Source organism: Podarcis bocagei (assembly GCF_964188305.1).
Source record: "Podarcis bocagei genome assembly, chromosome: 11".
Taxonomy (NCBI): domain Eukaryota; kingdom Metazoa; phylum Chordata; class Lepidosauria; order Squamata; family Lacertidae; genus Podarcis; species Podarcis bocagei.
The window spans coordinates 22454811-22468041 of NC_138136.1; the positions used below are offsets into that span (position 1 = coordinate 22454811).

The 13231-nt window shown below is 41.9% G+C and overlaps 1 protein-coding gene across 4 annotated transcripts in view; it reads left to right on the plus strand.

The window, feature by feature from the left end:
- The window catches only part of TMEM232 (transmembrane protein 232), a 160222-nt gene that overhangs the window by 38276 nt on the left and 108715 nt on the right, over window positions 1–13231 (plus strand). For all 4 annotated transcript variants that reach the window (XM_081213688.1, XM_081213691.1, XM_081213690.1 and 1 more), the window contains one exon: window positions 3180–3358. In XM_081213688.1, coding sequence (XP_081069814.1) covers window positions 3180–3358 — 179 coding nt within the window. The remainder of the gene's footprint in view (window positions 1–3179; window positions 3359–13231) is intronic.

Consider the following 13231-nt stretch of genomic DNA (forward strand, 5'->3'; position numbering starts at 1 on the left):
CAGCAGGAGGCGCGGCCTCTCCTCGCCGCCGCCGCCCCGCCTCTCGCCGCCCGACTCGCCCGCCTCCCTCCAGGCATCTCGCGGCACACCAGCCGATGTCTCACGGCACACTCGTGTGCCGCGGAACACCGGTTGGGAAACACTGCAGTAGATGAGCAGAAGCAGGGGCTCCCACTAGTGTAGTGAGCCTTCCTTCTCCTTCCCCTGCACCCCCTGTCCTCGCCGCAAACCTGCTCCGGGGTGTTGGGCTCAGGAGAAGCCCCAGATTAGCACATCTCAGTGATGGCTGCCGCCAGAGGGACTCCTAAAGAACTGTCCTACCCTGAGGTAAGTGGAGAAGAAGCAGATATGGATTATTCAAAGACAGCTGTTTGTCCTTTCTGTTTTATTGTACAGTTGATGCTTTATAAAAAAGTGTAGAAATGGTATAAACCACTTTGTGAGATCGCCCCTCCTTGCTATACTCCTTGTGCACACTCACACACAGACATACTGGGCATTGAACAAGAATACTATATTTCAGGGGTGGCCAACTCTCAAGAGACTGCCATCTACTTTCAGAATTAAAAACTGGCAGTGATCTACCCCCTTTTGGGGGGTTCAGCTCAAAGTTGTAGAGCTTTTTTATGGAGGAGGAAAGCCTCATTTAGGGAGGGAGTTCCATTTTTTGGGGGGTTAAAGGCAAGGGACAAAGGGGCAAAGTCACTCACAAAAATATCACTATGGATCAAAACAGCAGCACAGAGAAAGCTCCCTCTTCCCTTCCAGAAATCATACAACAATGGAGGGTTGGGTGAGGGGGTGTGGCAGGAGTCAGTTTTAGCACGCAAGGAAAGGGAGCCAGAGATTGACTGCTATCTACCATAACCTCACGGGGATCTACCAGTAGATCACGATCGACCTGTTGGACATCCCTGCTATATTTAATAAACACAGGCATTGCAACTAGCTTGTCCATTTTGTCAAGGCCATCCTGCCCTAAATATTTCCTTTTGGTAACTGGAGTGTGGATGGTGCGGAGGATGCTACTCAGAGAGCAAAGAGTGAATGCTAATGGGCCAGCTTGCGCTCTTATTGTCCTCTCTTTCTGAGCCCCTTGAGTCTTCTCTTGGCCCCACTGTGCTCCAGTTAATGCAGCTCAAGGGCTGCAGCAACTCTCCTGCATATTCTGAGCATGAGCCAGAAAGAAAAGCTCAAGGGGGTAGGATATGGGCTGGAATTGATTTTGTTTTAAATTACCCAGGGCTCCTCTTAGAGAGCTTTCACTCATCTTGGTTTGCTGGAGGGTGCTATAGAGATGTACTCCTCAATTTAGAAAACCTTGAGGAATAATTTATTGCACGGCTCAATTAAATATATTATAGAGACTAAGCTCCATTAATAGTAATTGAATCACCACCCTGATATTTTTAGCTGTCTCTTCTATAATGTCTCTGAAATCTTTTTTTCTGCTCTGTTACTTTTTATGGAGAGATTCATAGCTATGCCACAGAATGGCAGCTCTTGAAATAAGGAAAATAAAAATAGGCATATAAGGAGAGACTGTAATGTGTGGCTGAAATGTGTAGGTGGGTATCATCTATAATTTACTCAGCGTTGCTGTAAGGACATGCAAAAGCTTCAGAAGTAGCTGGGTTTGAGAAGACTTTCCTTTCTGTGCTGAGCATTAGAACTCTGTTAGAATCTCTTGTACAGGATATGTGTCAGCTTTCCAAATTCTAGCACTTTTAAAAAAAGAAATTGGTTTCATAGAACAAGGAGGAAGCCTTTGTATAAATTCAAAGGCCCTGTTTTCCCCTTAATTTCTTTTCTCCAGTGATGCAGACACACCTTGTTGCCTAGTAGACATCATTGTTATGACAAAGGCTCTATCTTCTTCTTGTCTCCCTACTTGAGGCAAGAACTTACTTAGAGTTAATGAGCCAAATTAAGAATTCTGGCATCATTTTCAATCACAGCTTTTCCATATGTTGACTGTGGTCATGATGAAGTGAAACCAGAGTCTGTTCTTCCCATTCATATTCAGCAGTGCTTCTGGATCAGCATCATAAAGAGTGTTATATATATATATACACCGCCAGTATTCAGCAAACACATGAAAAATGTAGGGAGCAAGGCTGGACCACATAAGGGGGAAGGTCTGCCACTGTGTGTGTGTGTGTGTGATTGCAGGTCTTTTATATTAGTTTCATTTCATTCATTATTTGTGTTGCACTTTTCTGTTGAAATAATAATTGAAGTGGCTTACAGCAAAATCAATACTGCCTGATTGTGCTGCTTGGTTTGAAATGCTTGCAGCTCAGAATTTGTCTTACATTATTTGTAAAAGGAACTGGAGGGAATTGTACCCTTAATGTAAGATAAGTGAATATGTGATGTTGGAACTGTAAGACATACACTTGGCATATCTCGAACCCTCATATATAGCCTAAGTAGTTGCTTGGGGTGGCGCTGTGGGTTACAACACAGAGCCTAGGACTTGCCGATCAGAAGGTCGGCAGTTCGAATCCCCGCGACGGGGTGAGCTCCTGTTGCTCGGTCCCTGCTCCTGCCAACCTAGCAGTTTGAAAGTACGTCAAAGTGCAAGTAGATAAATAGGTACCGCTCTGGCAGGGAGGTAAACAGCATTTCCGTGCGCTGCTCTGGTTTGCCAGAAGCGGCTTAGTCATGCTGGCCACATGACCTGGAAGCTGTACGCCGGCTCCCTCGGCCAGTAAAGCGAGATGAGCACCGCAACCCCAGAGTCAGCCACGACTGGACCTAATGGTCATGGCTCCCTTTACCTTTACCTAGTTGCTTGGGGTACAATATATTTAGGGGAAGAAATGAAGTACAGGGAGAGTTGTGCTCCAGTGGCCCATGCAATATTGCAAATATTGCCTAGGTTACACCATGCATCTGTTTAACACGGTACAGTATCTTAGGACAAAGATCTTGCAAGGACATACAACAAAGCCACTTGTCAGCAGTCTTCTCTTGACTGTGTCCCAAAATGTCTTCCTTTTTTAAAAAAACACATTGTGAGAGCAAAATGACATGTACTCTGCATGAAAATGTAAAGCTGATAAAGTCAAATATTATGATGGAAAAAATTGAGATGCAAGTCTATGCAGAAAATTGCCAATTAACTTTGTATTCACAAGGTCTTATTAACGGATTTAACTTTTTTTTTTTTTTAGTCACCCATGGGTACTGGCGGATCAGTTGAATTAAATCCTGAACAAAAGCAGTTCAAAATTAAGCCATTTCTTTGGCACAGCCTTCTTGTTTGGGTTTGTGTACAAAACAGCTGCTCTAATATAGATGAAGTACTCAAGCATGTCCTATTCTATAAGGAAGAGCTTCATCAGGAAGACTGGTAAGGACAACCTCATAACTTGATATAATCTTTATGGAAATAACCTTTGTGCTTAAATGTTAAATAACCTTTATGTCTAAATGTTAATCACCCCAAAGTTGCCTGCCAACGAGATTTATATTTTTTGTACCAGAAGGAGAAGCAATTCATGCACTTTGTATCGCTTCACATTATCAATAATTGTTCTTACCTTTTTGGCAAGGAGCACATATCAGTTTACTTTTATTAAATTATGCCTGTTACGGATAGGAACTTCATTTCAGCATTTCAAGACAGAGTAATTTTCATATAACTACTAAACAGCTGCAATGAAGTGTGCCATCCTTTTGGGACAGGTACTTGGCTTAAATTTTGGGTGCTCTTTATATGCAAAGTGCAATACATTCTAATTTTGAATGCCTATAATTAATTTTACATTGGAGCTGTCTTCTTGATAGCTTATGCTAATTGAAGTTTCATCAGGTTTCAACTGCGGGTTGTACTCATTGCTGTTCTACAGTATGCTTAATTTTAAGTAATTTTTGCCAGGAAGAAAGTTCTTGGATAGAGACAACATAGATGCATTTAGATTACCGCTAATGATAGCCATGTTAGTACCGTGGTACCTCGGGTTAAGTACTTAATTCGTTCCGGAGGTCCGTTCTTAACCTGAAACTGTTCTTAACCTGAAGCACCACTTTAGCTAATGGGGCCTACTGCTGCTGCCACGCCGCCAGAGCACGATTTCTGTTCTCATCCTGAAGCAAAGTTCTTAACCCGAGGTACTATTTCTGGGTTAGCGGAGTCTGTAACCTGAAGCGTATGTAACCTGAAGCGTATGTAACCCGAGGTACCACTGTACTACAAATTTGGCTTGAAGATCAGATCAGGATCTTCTTGAGATTTGCAGAAGTTCAGCTTGTGTAATCCTAAGGGTGACTAGAATAATGGTGAAAAAACAAGCAAAGTTTGGCATTGTTATGTTTAGCAAATGAAATAATGCCAAGCCTGGGTTATAAGCTGATTGATGATCACTGGAATCTGGAGTTGACCATGGAAGAAATTAAGGCAACCACTCATTGGCCCAGTTCTAAAGCTTTGATTAAATTATGGTTTGATGTGAATGAGCAGCTTCCTTGATCTTTCAGTGCTTTGGGGTGGGGATTGGGTTGGACAACAGAGCCTGACTTGCGGTTATGTGGAAACCAGTTCTTGTGGTTTGTTTCTCCATCAACCAACAATGGGCATTGGTTCACCTACAAGGAAAGCTAGTCTCTGGTTTGTTTCCTCCACAGCACCTTGGAGGAAGGAGACCCTTTGAGTAGCATGCACCGACATGTTGCCCTTTCACTTTTAGTCATTGTTTAATTTAAAACATGGTTTAAAGTCACATGCAAACAATGCCATTGTGTTGTTTTCATTTTAAAGCTTCCTCCACAGTGATTGTAACTGTATGGGGAGGCTTATGGTTTCATCTGCACTGACACAGAAATGTGCAGCTCAAGTCCATTTTCACATGGTTAGAGCCACCAGAGGAACTCTTCAAAATGGCAACCATTTTTTCTATACTTGGTTTCAAGTCCAGTGTAAGGAAAGTGTAGAATGAGGTGAGCAGGCCTGTTGGAGACACCTCAGCTGTTTGACTCTCTCTAATCTCAAATCCTATAAATCTGCTTAATCTGTAGCATTGCACCTGGAAAGCTCAGTTGGCTAGAGTGTGGTGCTGATAACACCAAGGTTGCCGTTTCAATCCCTTGTGTATTTCTGCATTACAGGGGGTTGGACTAGATGGACCTTCCAACTCTATGATTCTGTGATATCACCTGAAAGAAAGGACAGAGCTGGCCAGTTCATCTTTTAGGAAAGGCCGACTTGCTTCCTCGCTTTCAGTTTCTGTGATACTCATATCTTAAACCAGTGATGGCCAGACTTGGCCCTCCAGCTGTTTTGGGACTACAGTTCCCATCATCCCTGACCACTGGTCCTGTTAGCTAGGGATGATGGGAGTTGTAGTCCCCAAACAGCTGGAGGGCCAAGTTTGGCCATGCCTGTCCTAAACATTTGTGCCAATACATTTGCTTAGTGTTGATACAACACCAGTGTAATTTACGCTGTTCGTCAAGGTGAATAGTCACAAAGTATCATGGAGCAAGGGTAGAAGTGGGATGTGAAATCTTGTCCTGTCATTCCAGTTGTTTGGAAAATTCAAAATATTCTGACTTAAACTCTGGTAGCTCATCATTATCATGGAGAGACTATTCCTGAAACTGCCGTGTGTAACTTGGAGTAATGTATGAAATTTATGTAGTGATACGTTACCAGTGTATATTTAAGGCACTGTTGACTTGGACCAGAGACTCTGGAAGGAAGCCCAGAGGCCTTAGTCACTATGTCAGTGTCTTGGCAGGGGGAGCTGCTGGCCCAATTTCATTGCAATGCAGCATCACCGTCTAGGTGGTCAGAGGTCAGAACTACAGCTATCAGCCCAGCAGGGATAAAGTCACGCAAGAAACCGATAAGGTCCCATCTGTTCCTATAAAGCTGCCAATTCTCACAGAGCAACTTGTTGCTCTGGTACAGACAGCCTACCTCTGCTTGACCACCTGCTAAACCATCTGTTGCTTCTGGGCCACCTGTTCTATAGGGTCTTATGACACTAACACCTAGGAATCCATAACAATAGCGAGCATTCTTAGTAAACACAGCTTCAAGATAATAAGGTAGTTCTCATGCTTCCCCCATATCATGTCTTATTAGACTGTAAGCTCTCGCCTTACAGTCTTTTTGTTTGATTTTTGCTTTGTAAAGCACAGTGAATACTGGTGGTGCTATATTCATATATTTATTTATCTATTGAGCTACATATGAGACATATTTTATATACAGCAAACAATTCAGAGAGTTTTTATTTATGTTAATTTGGAATCTGTAAGAATATACTCTCATTCATCCTGATCTGCTGCCTTATCAGTTCAATGTTATATCACTGGTATTTTGCTGAAATGAAAATGATGGACCTTGATCTGTTAATCTGCAGTCTTAAGATGATGATTCTGAAAATGATAATATTCATGTAGTGTTCTGAAATCAAGGGGTCTAACCACGAATGGATGTTTTCAGGATCTCGCGCCTAAGGATATCCTAGGGGTTATTAGATTATTAATAGAAATTCTTCTTATCTGGGGCAGTGAGCTTAACTGTAGGCAGCAGCATAATAGAGCAGATTTTCTTCTTCTTTTTTTTTGCTAAATACGTGAAATGAAATGAGCTTCAAAAATATAACCATTTCACTGCATGCCTCTTCTGTTTTTTCTTTTCTTTTTTTGTTTTGCTTTGCTGCCTTTCAGTAAGTGCTAAACCCTTAGGGACGGTGTTTGAGCTGCGGTTCCCTTTTTTCTTCTTTTCTGCCTGTGAAGCCCAACTTAAATCTGCTTTTTAGTGAAGACAGTGCTAAAACTCGCTTTTAATGTGAGGTTCACTAAATCAAACCATACTTCTGGTTTTGATTTAACTTTTCAAAGAGTATCGCTTTTGATACTTGAATAGGACAATGAATGGGCAAAGAAAGTGGAGAGTCTGCTCCAGACAGAACTGATGAAGGTTTAATAGAATGTATTTCCATTTTTCCTTAAGCGCTCTGCATAAATTATTTAAAATTTTTAATATTATGGAATGCCCCTTTGCCCAATCAGATGACATAGTGCTTGATGAAGCTATAATTGTGCAGATCCCTTTTCCAAAATAGTTCAACAGTTATGTACAGCTAATACACCATTGAACATAATGTCATTTCCAAATATGTTGTCTTTGGTAGTTGAGTAAAACTCAGTTGAATGCCACCCATCATTTATTACTAAACAGTAAACTACTACAGTGGAACCTTGGTTTTTGAACATAATCCGTTCCGGAAGCCTGCTCGATTTCTGAAACTTTCGAAAACCGAGGATCAATGGGCGGTCTGCAAAATCTATTGAGAAAATGGAGAAACGCGCCTCAGAAGCTGTTGGACTTCCGAGGCGCGTTCGAAAATGAAAGCATTCACTTCCGGGTTTTCAGCGTTTGGGTTCCGAATCGTTCGGCTTCCGAGATGCTCGAAAACCAAAGTTCCAGTGTATATGGCTATGTGCACATGTAACACTAAGCCAAACTATGCTTTACCACAAATGTGCTGGCTCCCCAGGAGGAGATTGTAGCTGCTGTGCTCCACCCTGGTTCTTTTGGCAGAGGAGCCGAGGTTTGGCTTGGTGTGTTGTCCAAACACGGGGTCACGGTTAAGCCCTTTCTGTGATACACAGACCAGACCTGTATCTGTTGCTGTCATTTGTCTGAGGCTGAAACTTGGAACAAAGTGTTATGGTTCAGAATATGACGTGGGTCCTATAAGTTATGTCATTAAATTCAGTTCTGATGTGGCAAGCTAAAATACAGGAGTTCTTGTTGGATTGGTAAATTAATGCAAGACAGAAAAACACACACAAATGCAAATCTGGCAGAAGTGGGTCGGGCTGGGCTTTTTTTTCTTTTTTTCAGCTCACCAGAACTCAGCATAGCTGTCAACTTACAGATTTGAAAATAAGGGTGCAGCAGCCTCAAAAATAAGGGATCAGCAGCCAAAATAAGGGATTTTAGTCAACCAGCAGCCAAACGAAGCCTCAAGTGGTGGTTTTCATAGCGCCGCAACCCAGCAAAGGGGATGCAGCAAGGAAAATCACCGTCACCTCTCCGCTGGGAAGCGCTGAGCAAAGGCGAGTCCCCAGGCAACGCTGCCAATTTGATCGGCACAAGGCATGCAAGCTCCACCCCCCAGTCGTTCTTAGACTCCTTATTGGGTGAGCAACGCAGCCAAGCAACACAGTTGGAGCCTCCCTCCTCCCTGGCCGGCAGGGAGGGAGGGAGAGGAGCTGCTTCCTTTGAAATTTAAGGGACATCATTTAAGGGACATTTAAGGGACATCCATCAATAAGGGACAGCAGCGGGACATGGCGCTGGAATAAGGGATTGTCCCTCCAAATAAGGGACGCTTGACAGCTATGGAACTCAGTTCCAGCACCTCCCAGTTGGGTGCCGTTGCCATTATAAGCGGACAAGGGAGGCGCTCGTGGTGAGTTCCTGCACCTCTTTTTAAAAATAAAAATAGCACTGGGGGCAGAAGAAACTGTGAGAAAGAGAAGAGACGTATATGCAAGTCAGATAGGGTGTTTGTTTCTTTGTTTGTTTGAATTGAGAGATTGTCCTATCCATTTTTAAAGAAGCCATTACTCTCCCCTCAATAATCAAAGCTAGCTGCATATCTAAAATAGAATGTATTGACCCTCCTCAAGTGAGAAACGCAAATGTGAAACACTGCTTTTATCCCTTGACTGAAATAATAAGGGAAATAGGGAAATGATTGTTATACTTCCAGTGTAAACACCCTTATTCAATTCAAGTTTGAGTGATGCACAATTTTAACCTAGTGGTCTTGGCTCATACTGTATTGCCAATTTCAGCAAGCTGTGTTCTTATGTTAAACTACATTAAATGAATGCATCTAATTCTCTCTTAGAATTTGATGAGTGTTTTTCAGCTGGCTCTAAGAGCTTTTCAGGGGAATATGATACAACATTTTTGTGTCGCTTGTTACATTTTCCAGGACATTGGCTAAAGCTGTATCATATATCCATTGTTGTCAGCAAGCCCTCCTGGAATCATTTTTCATTTCTTCACACAGTCAGAGTTCTGTTATTTCTAAAACATTCCTTTCTTAAGTCTATATGTGAGCTAATGAGACCTGGTTACTATTTCTGAAAGGACATTTTTTCCCCTGGATTCTCAGCCATATAACTAAGTCTGAATGAAGAGAAAATGTTGCCAAAGAACCAATAGTTTGACATAAGGTTGTTGACATTGATGAATCATTTTTATTCATATATCACAGAGGTAGCCTTTGGGTAAACTAGCAAAATGGAACTGAAAGTCATTTAGAAAGAGGCCATTTTAGGGTTGCAGATAACGTCATAGCAATAAAGAATATCATCTGCATTTTCTTTGGGCTGACGAGATTTTTGAAGGCAGCTGTCCCTAGAATTAACGTGCAAATTGGATATTTAAAGATCAGCTTTATTCGTCATAATGTCATGATTTTGTGAAACCCAAGACATCCCCTTGAACATAGCTTTAATGCCATTTTGCTGGAGCAGACAACTTATCTGTTGTTTGCTTAAGAATCATTAACTTAGCTAATGCACAGTATTTTGTATAATTTTATTAAAGTCATGCGTTATTGCTATGCTCTGTTGACGTTTTGATGACATTTCTGTAGAACTATATTGCTGTATCTCGGGGTTTTTTTTTAATTTGAAACTAAAAAAAATGTATGTTGGGAAGAATTCTGTTTTATAAATACCACAGACCATTGTTGGTTACAAGACTTAAATGATTCGGATTGGCCGTAGCTTACATTATCCATTAAGATTTGAGTTTAATGTTCAAAATATGGATATCTGAAGATAATTCTCATATATAGCCTGTCACCTGATTAAATAAATCTTAGTTGTTGTTTTTTGTCCAGGGGTTCCCAAACAGTGGTACAAGCTTCATTCATGTGGTCTGTTGTGTGTCTGTGGATTTGTGGTTGAAGACAGGAGAAGGCAAAACCAGTGCATTAAATATTTATATTGATTCTTAATTGTATTTATATTGCTTCTCTTATTTCTTACATTGTACATGACAGTTTGAATTTTATGAAATTCATATTGTAATACAATAAACTATGATATATAAGAAATAAAAGAAGCAGTAAAAGATATAATTAAAGAGCATAATGCATCTAGCACAGTGCATTACAATTGCTGCAGCGGGCAGAAAAACATTAAGTGGTGAGCCAAGACCCTCAGGGATTTTCAAGTGGTCAGTGAGAAAAATTGTGGGTGAATCACTGTAGTAGAGAACTATTGGTGCCCCGCTTTCCACAGTAGTTATGTCTGTGAAACGCCCAAATGGCCCCCAGCTTGGAAGGATCCAATCTTTATTTTATTTTTCTACCTCACATTGCAGTCAAGGGAAGTATTGCTGAGCTGGTTTAGTTTTACACTGTGTTTCCAGGCCTCATTTAGAATGTTCTTGCCACTTGCAGTTTTTATAAGTACTCGTTTGACTTTTTTATTTAAAAAATCTGCAGCTTTTAAAGTTTGCAAAGGCCAAAAGTTTCCAAAAAAACAAAGGCATGAAAAATTGATCTAGCCAATTAATTTTAGTAAATGTTGTACTTAGTTATTTAAATGTTGTTACATAACTTGGACAAATTATAATTTTCATATCCTGCAGCCCACTGGTCACATAAAATTTGCCAGGAACTGCCTTAAGAGCAAATTATATAGTCTAAGACTTATGCAGTGGTACCTCAGGTTACATACAATTCAGGTTACATACGCTTCAAGTTACAGACTCCGCTAACCCAGAAATAGTGCTTCAGGTTAAGAACTTTGCTTCAGGATAAGAACAGAAATCATGCTCTGGCGGTGCGGCAGCAGCAGGAGTGGTGCTTAAGGAGTGAAGCTAAAGTGGTGCTTCAGGTTAAGAACAGTTTCAGGTTAAGAACGGACCTCCGGAACGAATTAAGTACTTAACCCAAGGTACCACTATATAAGCAAAACCAAGCAGCTGCCATGAGTACAGAGACATGGAACCAGGGCAACTTCTTTGGCCCCTGTCCTTAATAAGACCACTGGTAACTCCAGCCTCTAATACTGTACTTGACTCTTGGCAGCTTTCCAAAGCTTCCAAGCACTGCTGCCTGTGATCTTTTAACTGACAGTACCTGGGACTGAGGGGCACGGGTGGCGCTGTGGGTTAAACCACAGAGCCTAGGACTTGCCGATCAGAAGGTTTGCGGTTCGAATCCCCGCGACGGGGTGAGCTCCCGTTGCTCGGTCCCTGCTCCTGCCAACCTAGCAGTTTGAAAGCACGTCAAAGTGCAAGTAGATAAATAGGTACCACTCCAGTGGGAAGGTAAATGGCGTTTCGGTGCGCTGCTCTGGTTCGCCAGAAACGGCTTAGTCATGCTGGCCACATGACCCGGAAGCTGTACGCCGGGCTCCCTTGGCCAATAAAGCGATATGAGCGCTGCAACCCCAGAGTCGGCCACGACTGGACCTTATGGTCAGGGGTCCCCTTACCTTTACCTTACCGGGGATTGAACTGGTGGGTGGGGTGCTTATACATGAAATGAATGGCTGCTCACTCCTCGGGTGGGTGGTGGTTGCGGACCTCACCCCTGTCCACCATCCCCAGCAGCTAGGGCCTGGCAGAATCAAGGTGTGGGGATTCCCCACCCAATGCCAGCTTCAACTGGGCCAATCAGAGGCCCCGCTGGTTGAGCAGTGCCTTGCAGGCTGGCTGGGCATTGTCTGCAGGCCGTGTCTGGTCAGCTGACAGCCTATAAAAGCCAGCTGAGCCTGCCCTCTGTAGCACAGTTGGCTGAAGAGTACTCTGTTGCTGAGTGTCAGCAGTAACACACTGAAACTAAGCTGAGGCTGGAAGACTGTTATTGTTCAGGCAAAGTCTCAGCCCTTGTCTAGGAGAGGCTAGTGGGCAGCCTGAATCTTCTGGGCCACTCCATGGCACCAGAACTCTTCACCAACTTGAAAGGTGTTTCACCACACAGGGCAGCTGCTCACAGAGCCAAGAGTCCCTGGTTAGCTCCAAAGGGTTCTGGCACCAAGGCATCCGGTTATAAACCATACTTTATAATGTTATCAATACAGAAACAGATATAAAACCAAACCATAGCATCTAGAACATAGCTCGATATTATGCAATCTGCTTTTCTTATATTGCATTCTAAAATCATAATTACATTTGCTGATTTTCCCTTTCCCTCATTCCTTATAATAGCTCTCCCCCCAAACTCTGACCTTATTACCAAATGACTAAAATATGTATTATGTGAATAGTCTTCCTATTAAGTGAATCTTTGCTGATGTTTTGTGAATTTATTAGCTTGGTGTGTAGTTTCTCCCTAATGGACAGGCGGAATTAAATGTAATAGCATTGATCCCACCAATGTCCTACTGGTCACCTTCTCCTGTGTTCTTCTCAGTGAGCACTAACTTTTGATTATACAATTATTCATTTAATTATGGCACATCCTCACTTTACTTCCCATCTAATTAGCTAGCTAACTCCTCTGTCATCACATTCATAGTATTAGGGTTCATAGATATTTAACCTAATGTTTTCCATTGGCTCTAGTGTCTATATGACTGCCACATCACATTAATTAAAAAATAGCATTAGGCACACAGTAAGTAAAACGGAGCAAATAGACAGAAGTGAAAAATAAACACGATTATTGAGAGTTGGATCAGACCAGAGATTAATGCAGTCCACCATTTTATTTCTAAGAAGAACCAGCCAGACTCTGGCTTGATAATAAGGCAGTTTAGCCCTACTAAACTACCTGCATGCAGCAAAAGCCTACAAGTGCTTGTGATGGGGTATATCTTTTGTCAGTACAGTTTTGCAAAACATGATGATATCCAATAAAGTTTAAGATAGAATATTCCAATATGGCAGGCATTACATTTGTACCATATGAATGAACCAAAATCCTTCTGTTGTGACATAACTGGTTTATCCCTCACAGTGTTAATTTTCTGTCTATATATATATATATATATTCATTTCAGTGGAAACTTACCCCATCTAAGTGGCTTGGTGAGATGTTGTTACCAACATTTTAGAGCACAGAAGCACTTCTATATAATCCTATCTTTGGAGGGAAAGGACCAACTAAAATGCCACATGAAATTAAATGATACACTGAAATTGAGATCTTTTTCTAGATGCTGCCTTTTTCTCATTGGAGCACTACTCTATCACTACTCCACCCAAACAACCTCACCTTGCATTGCT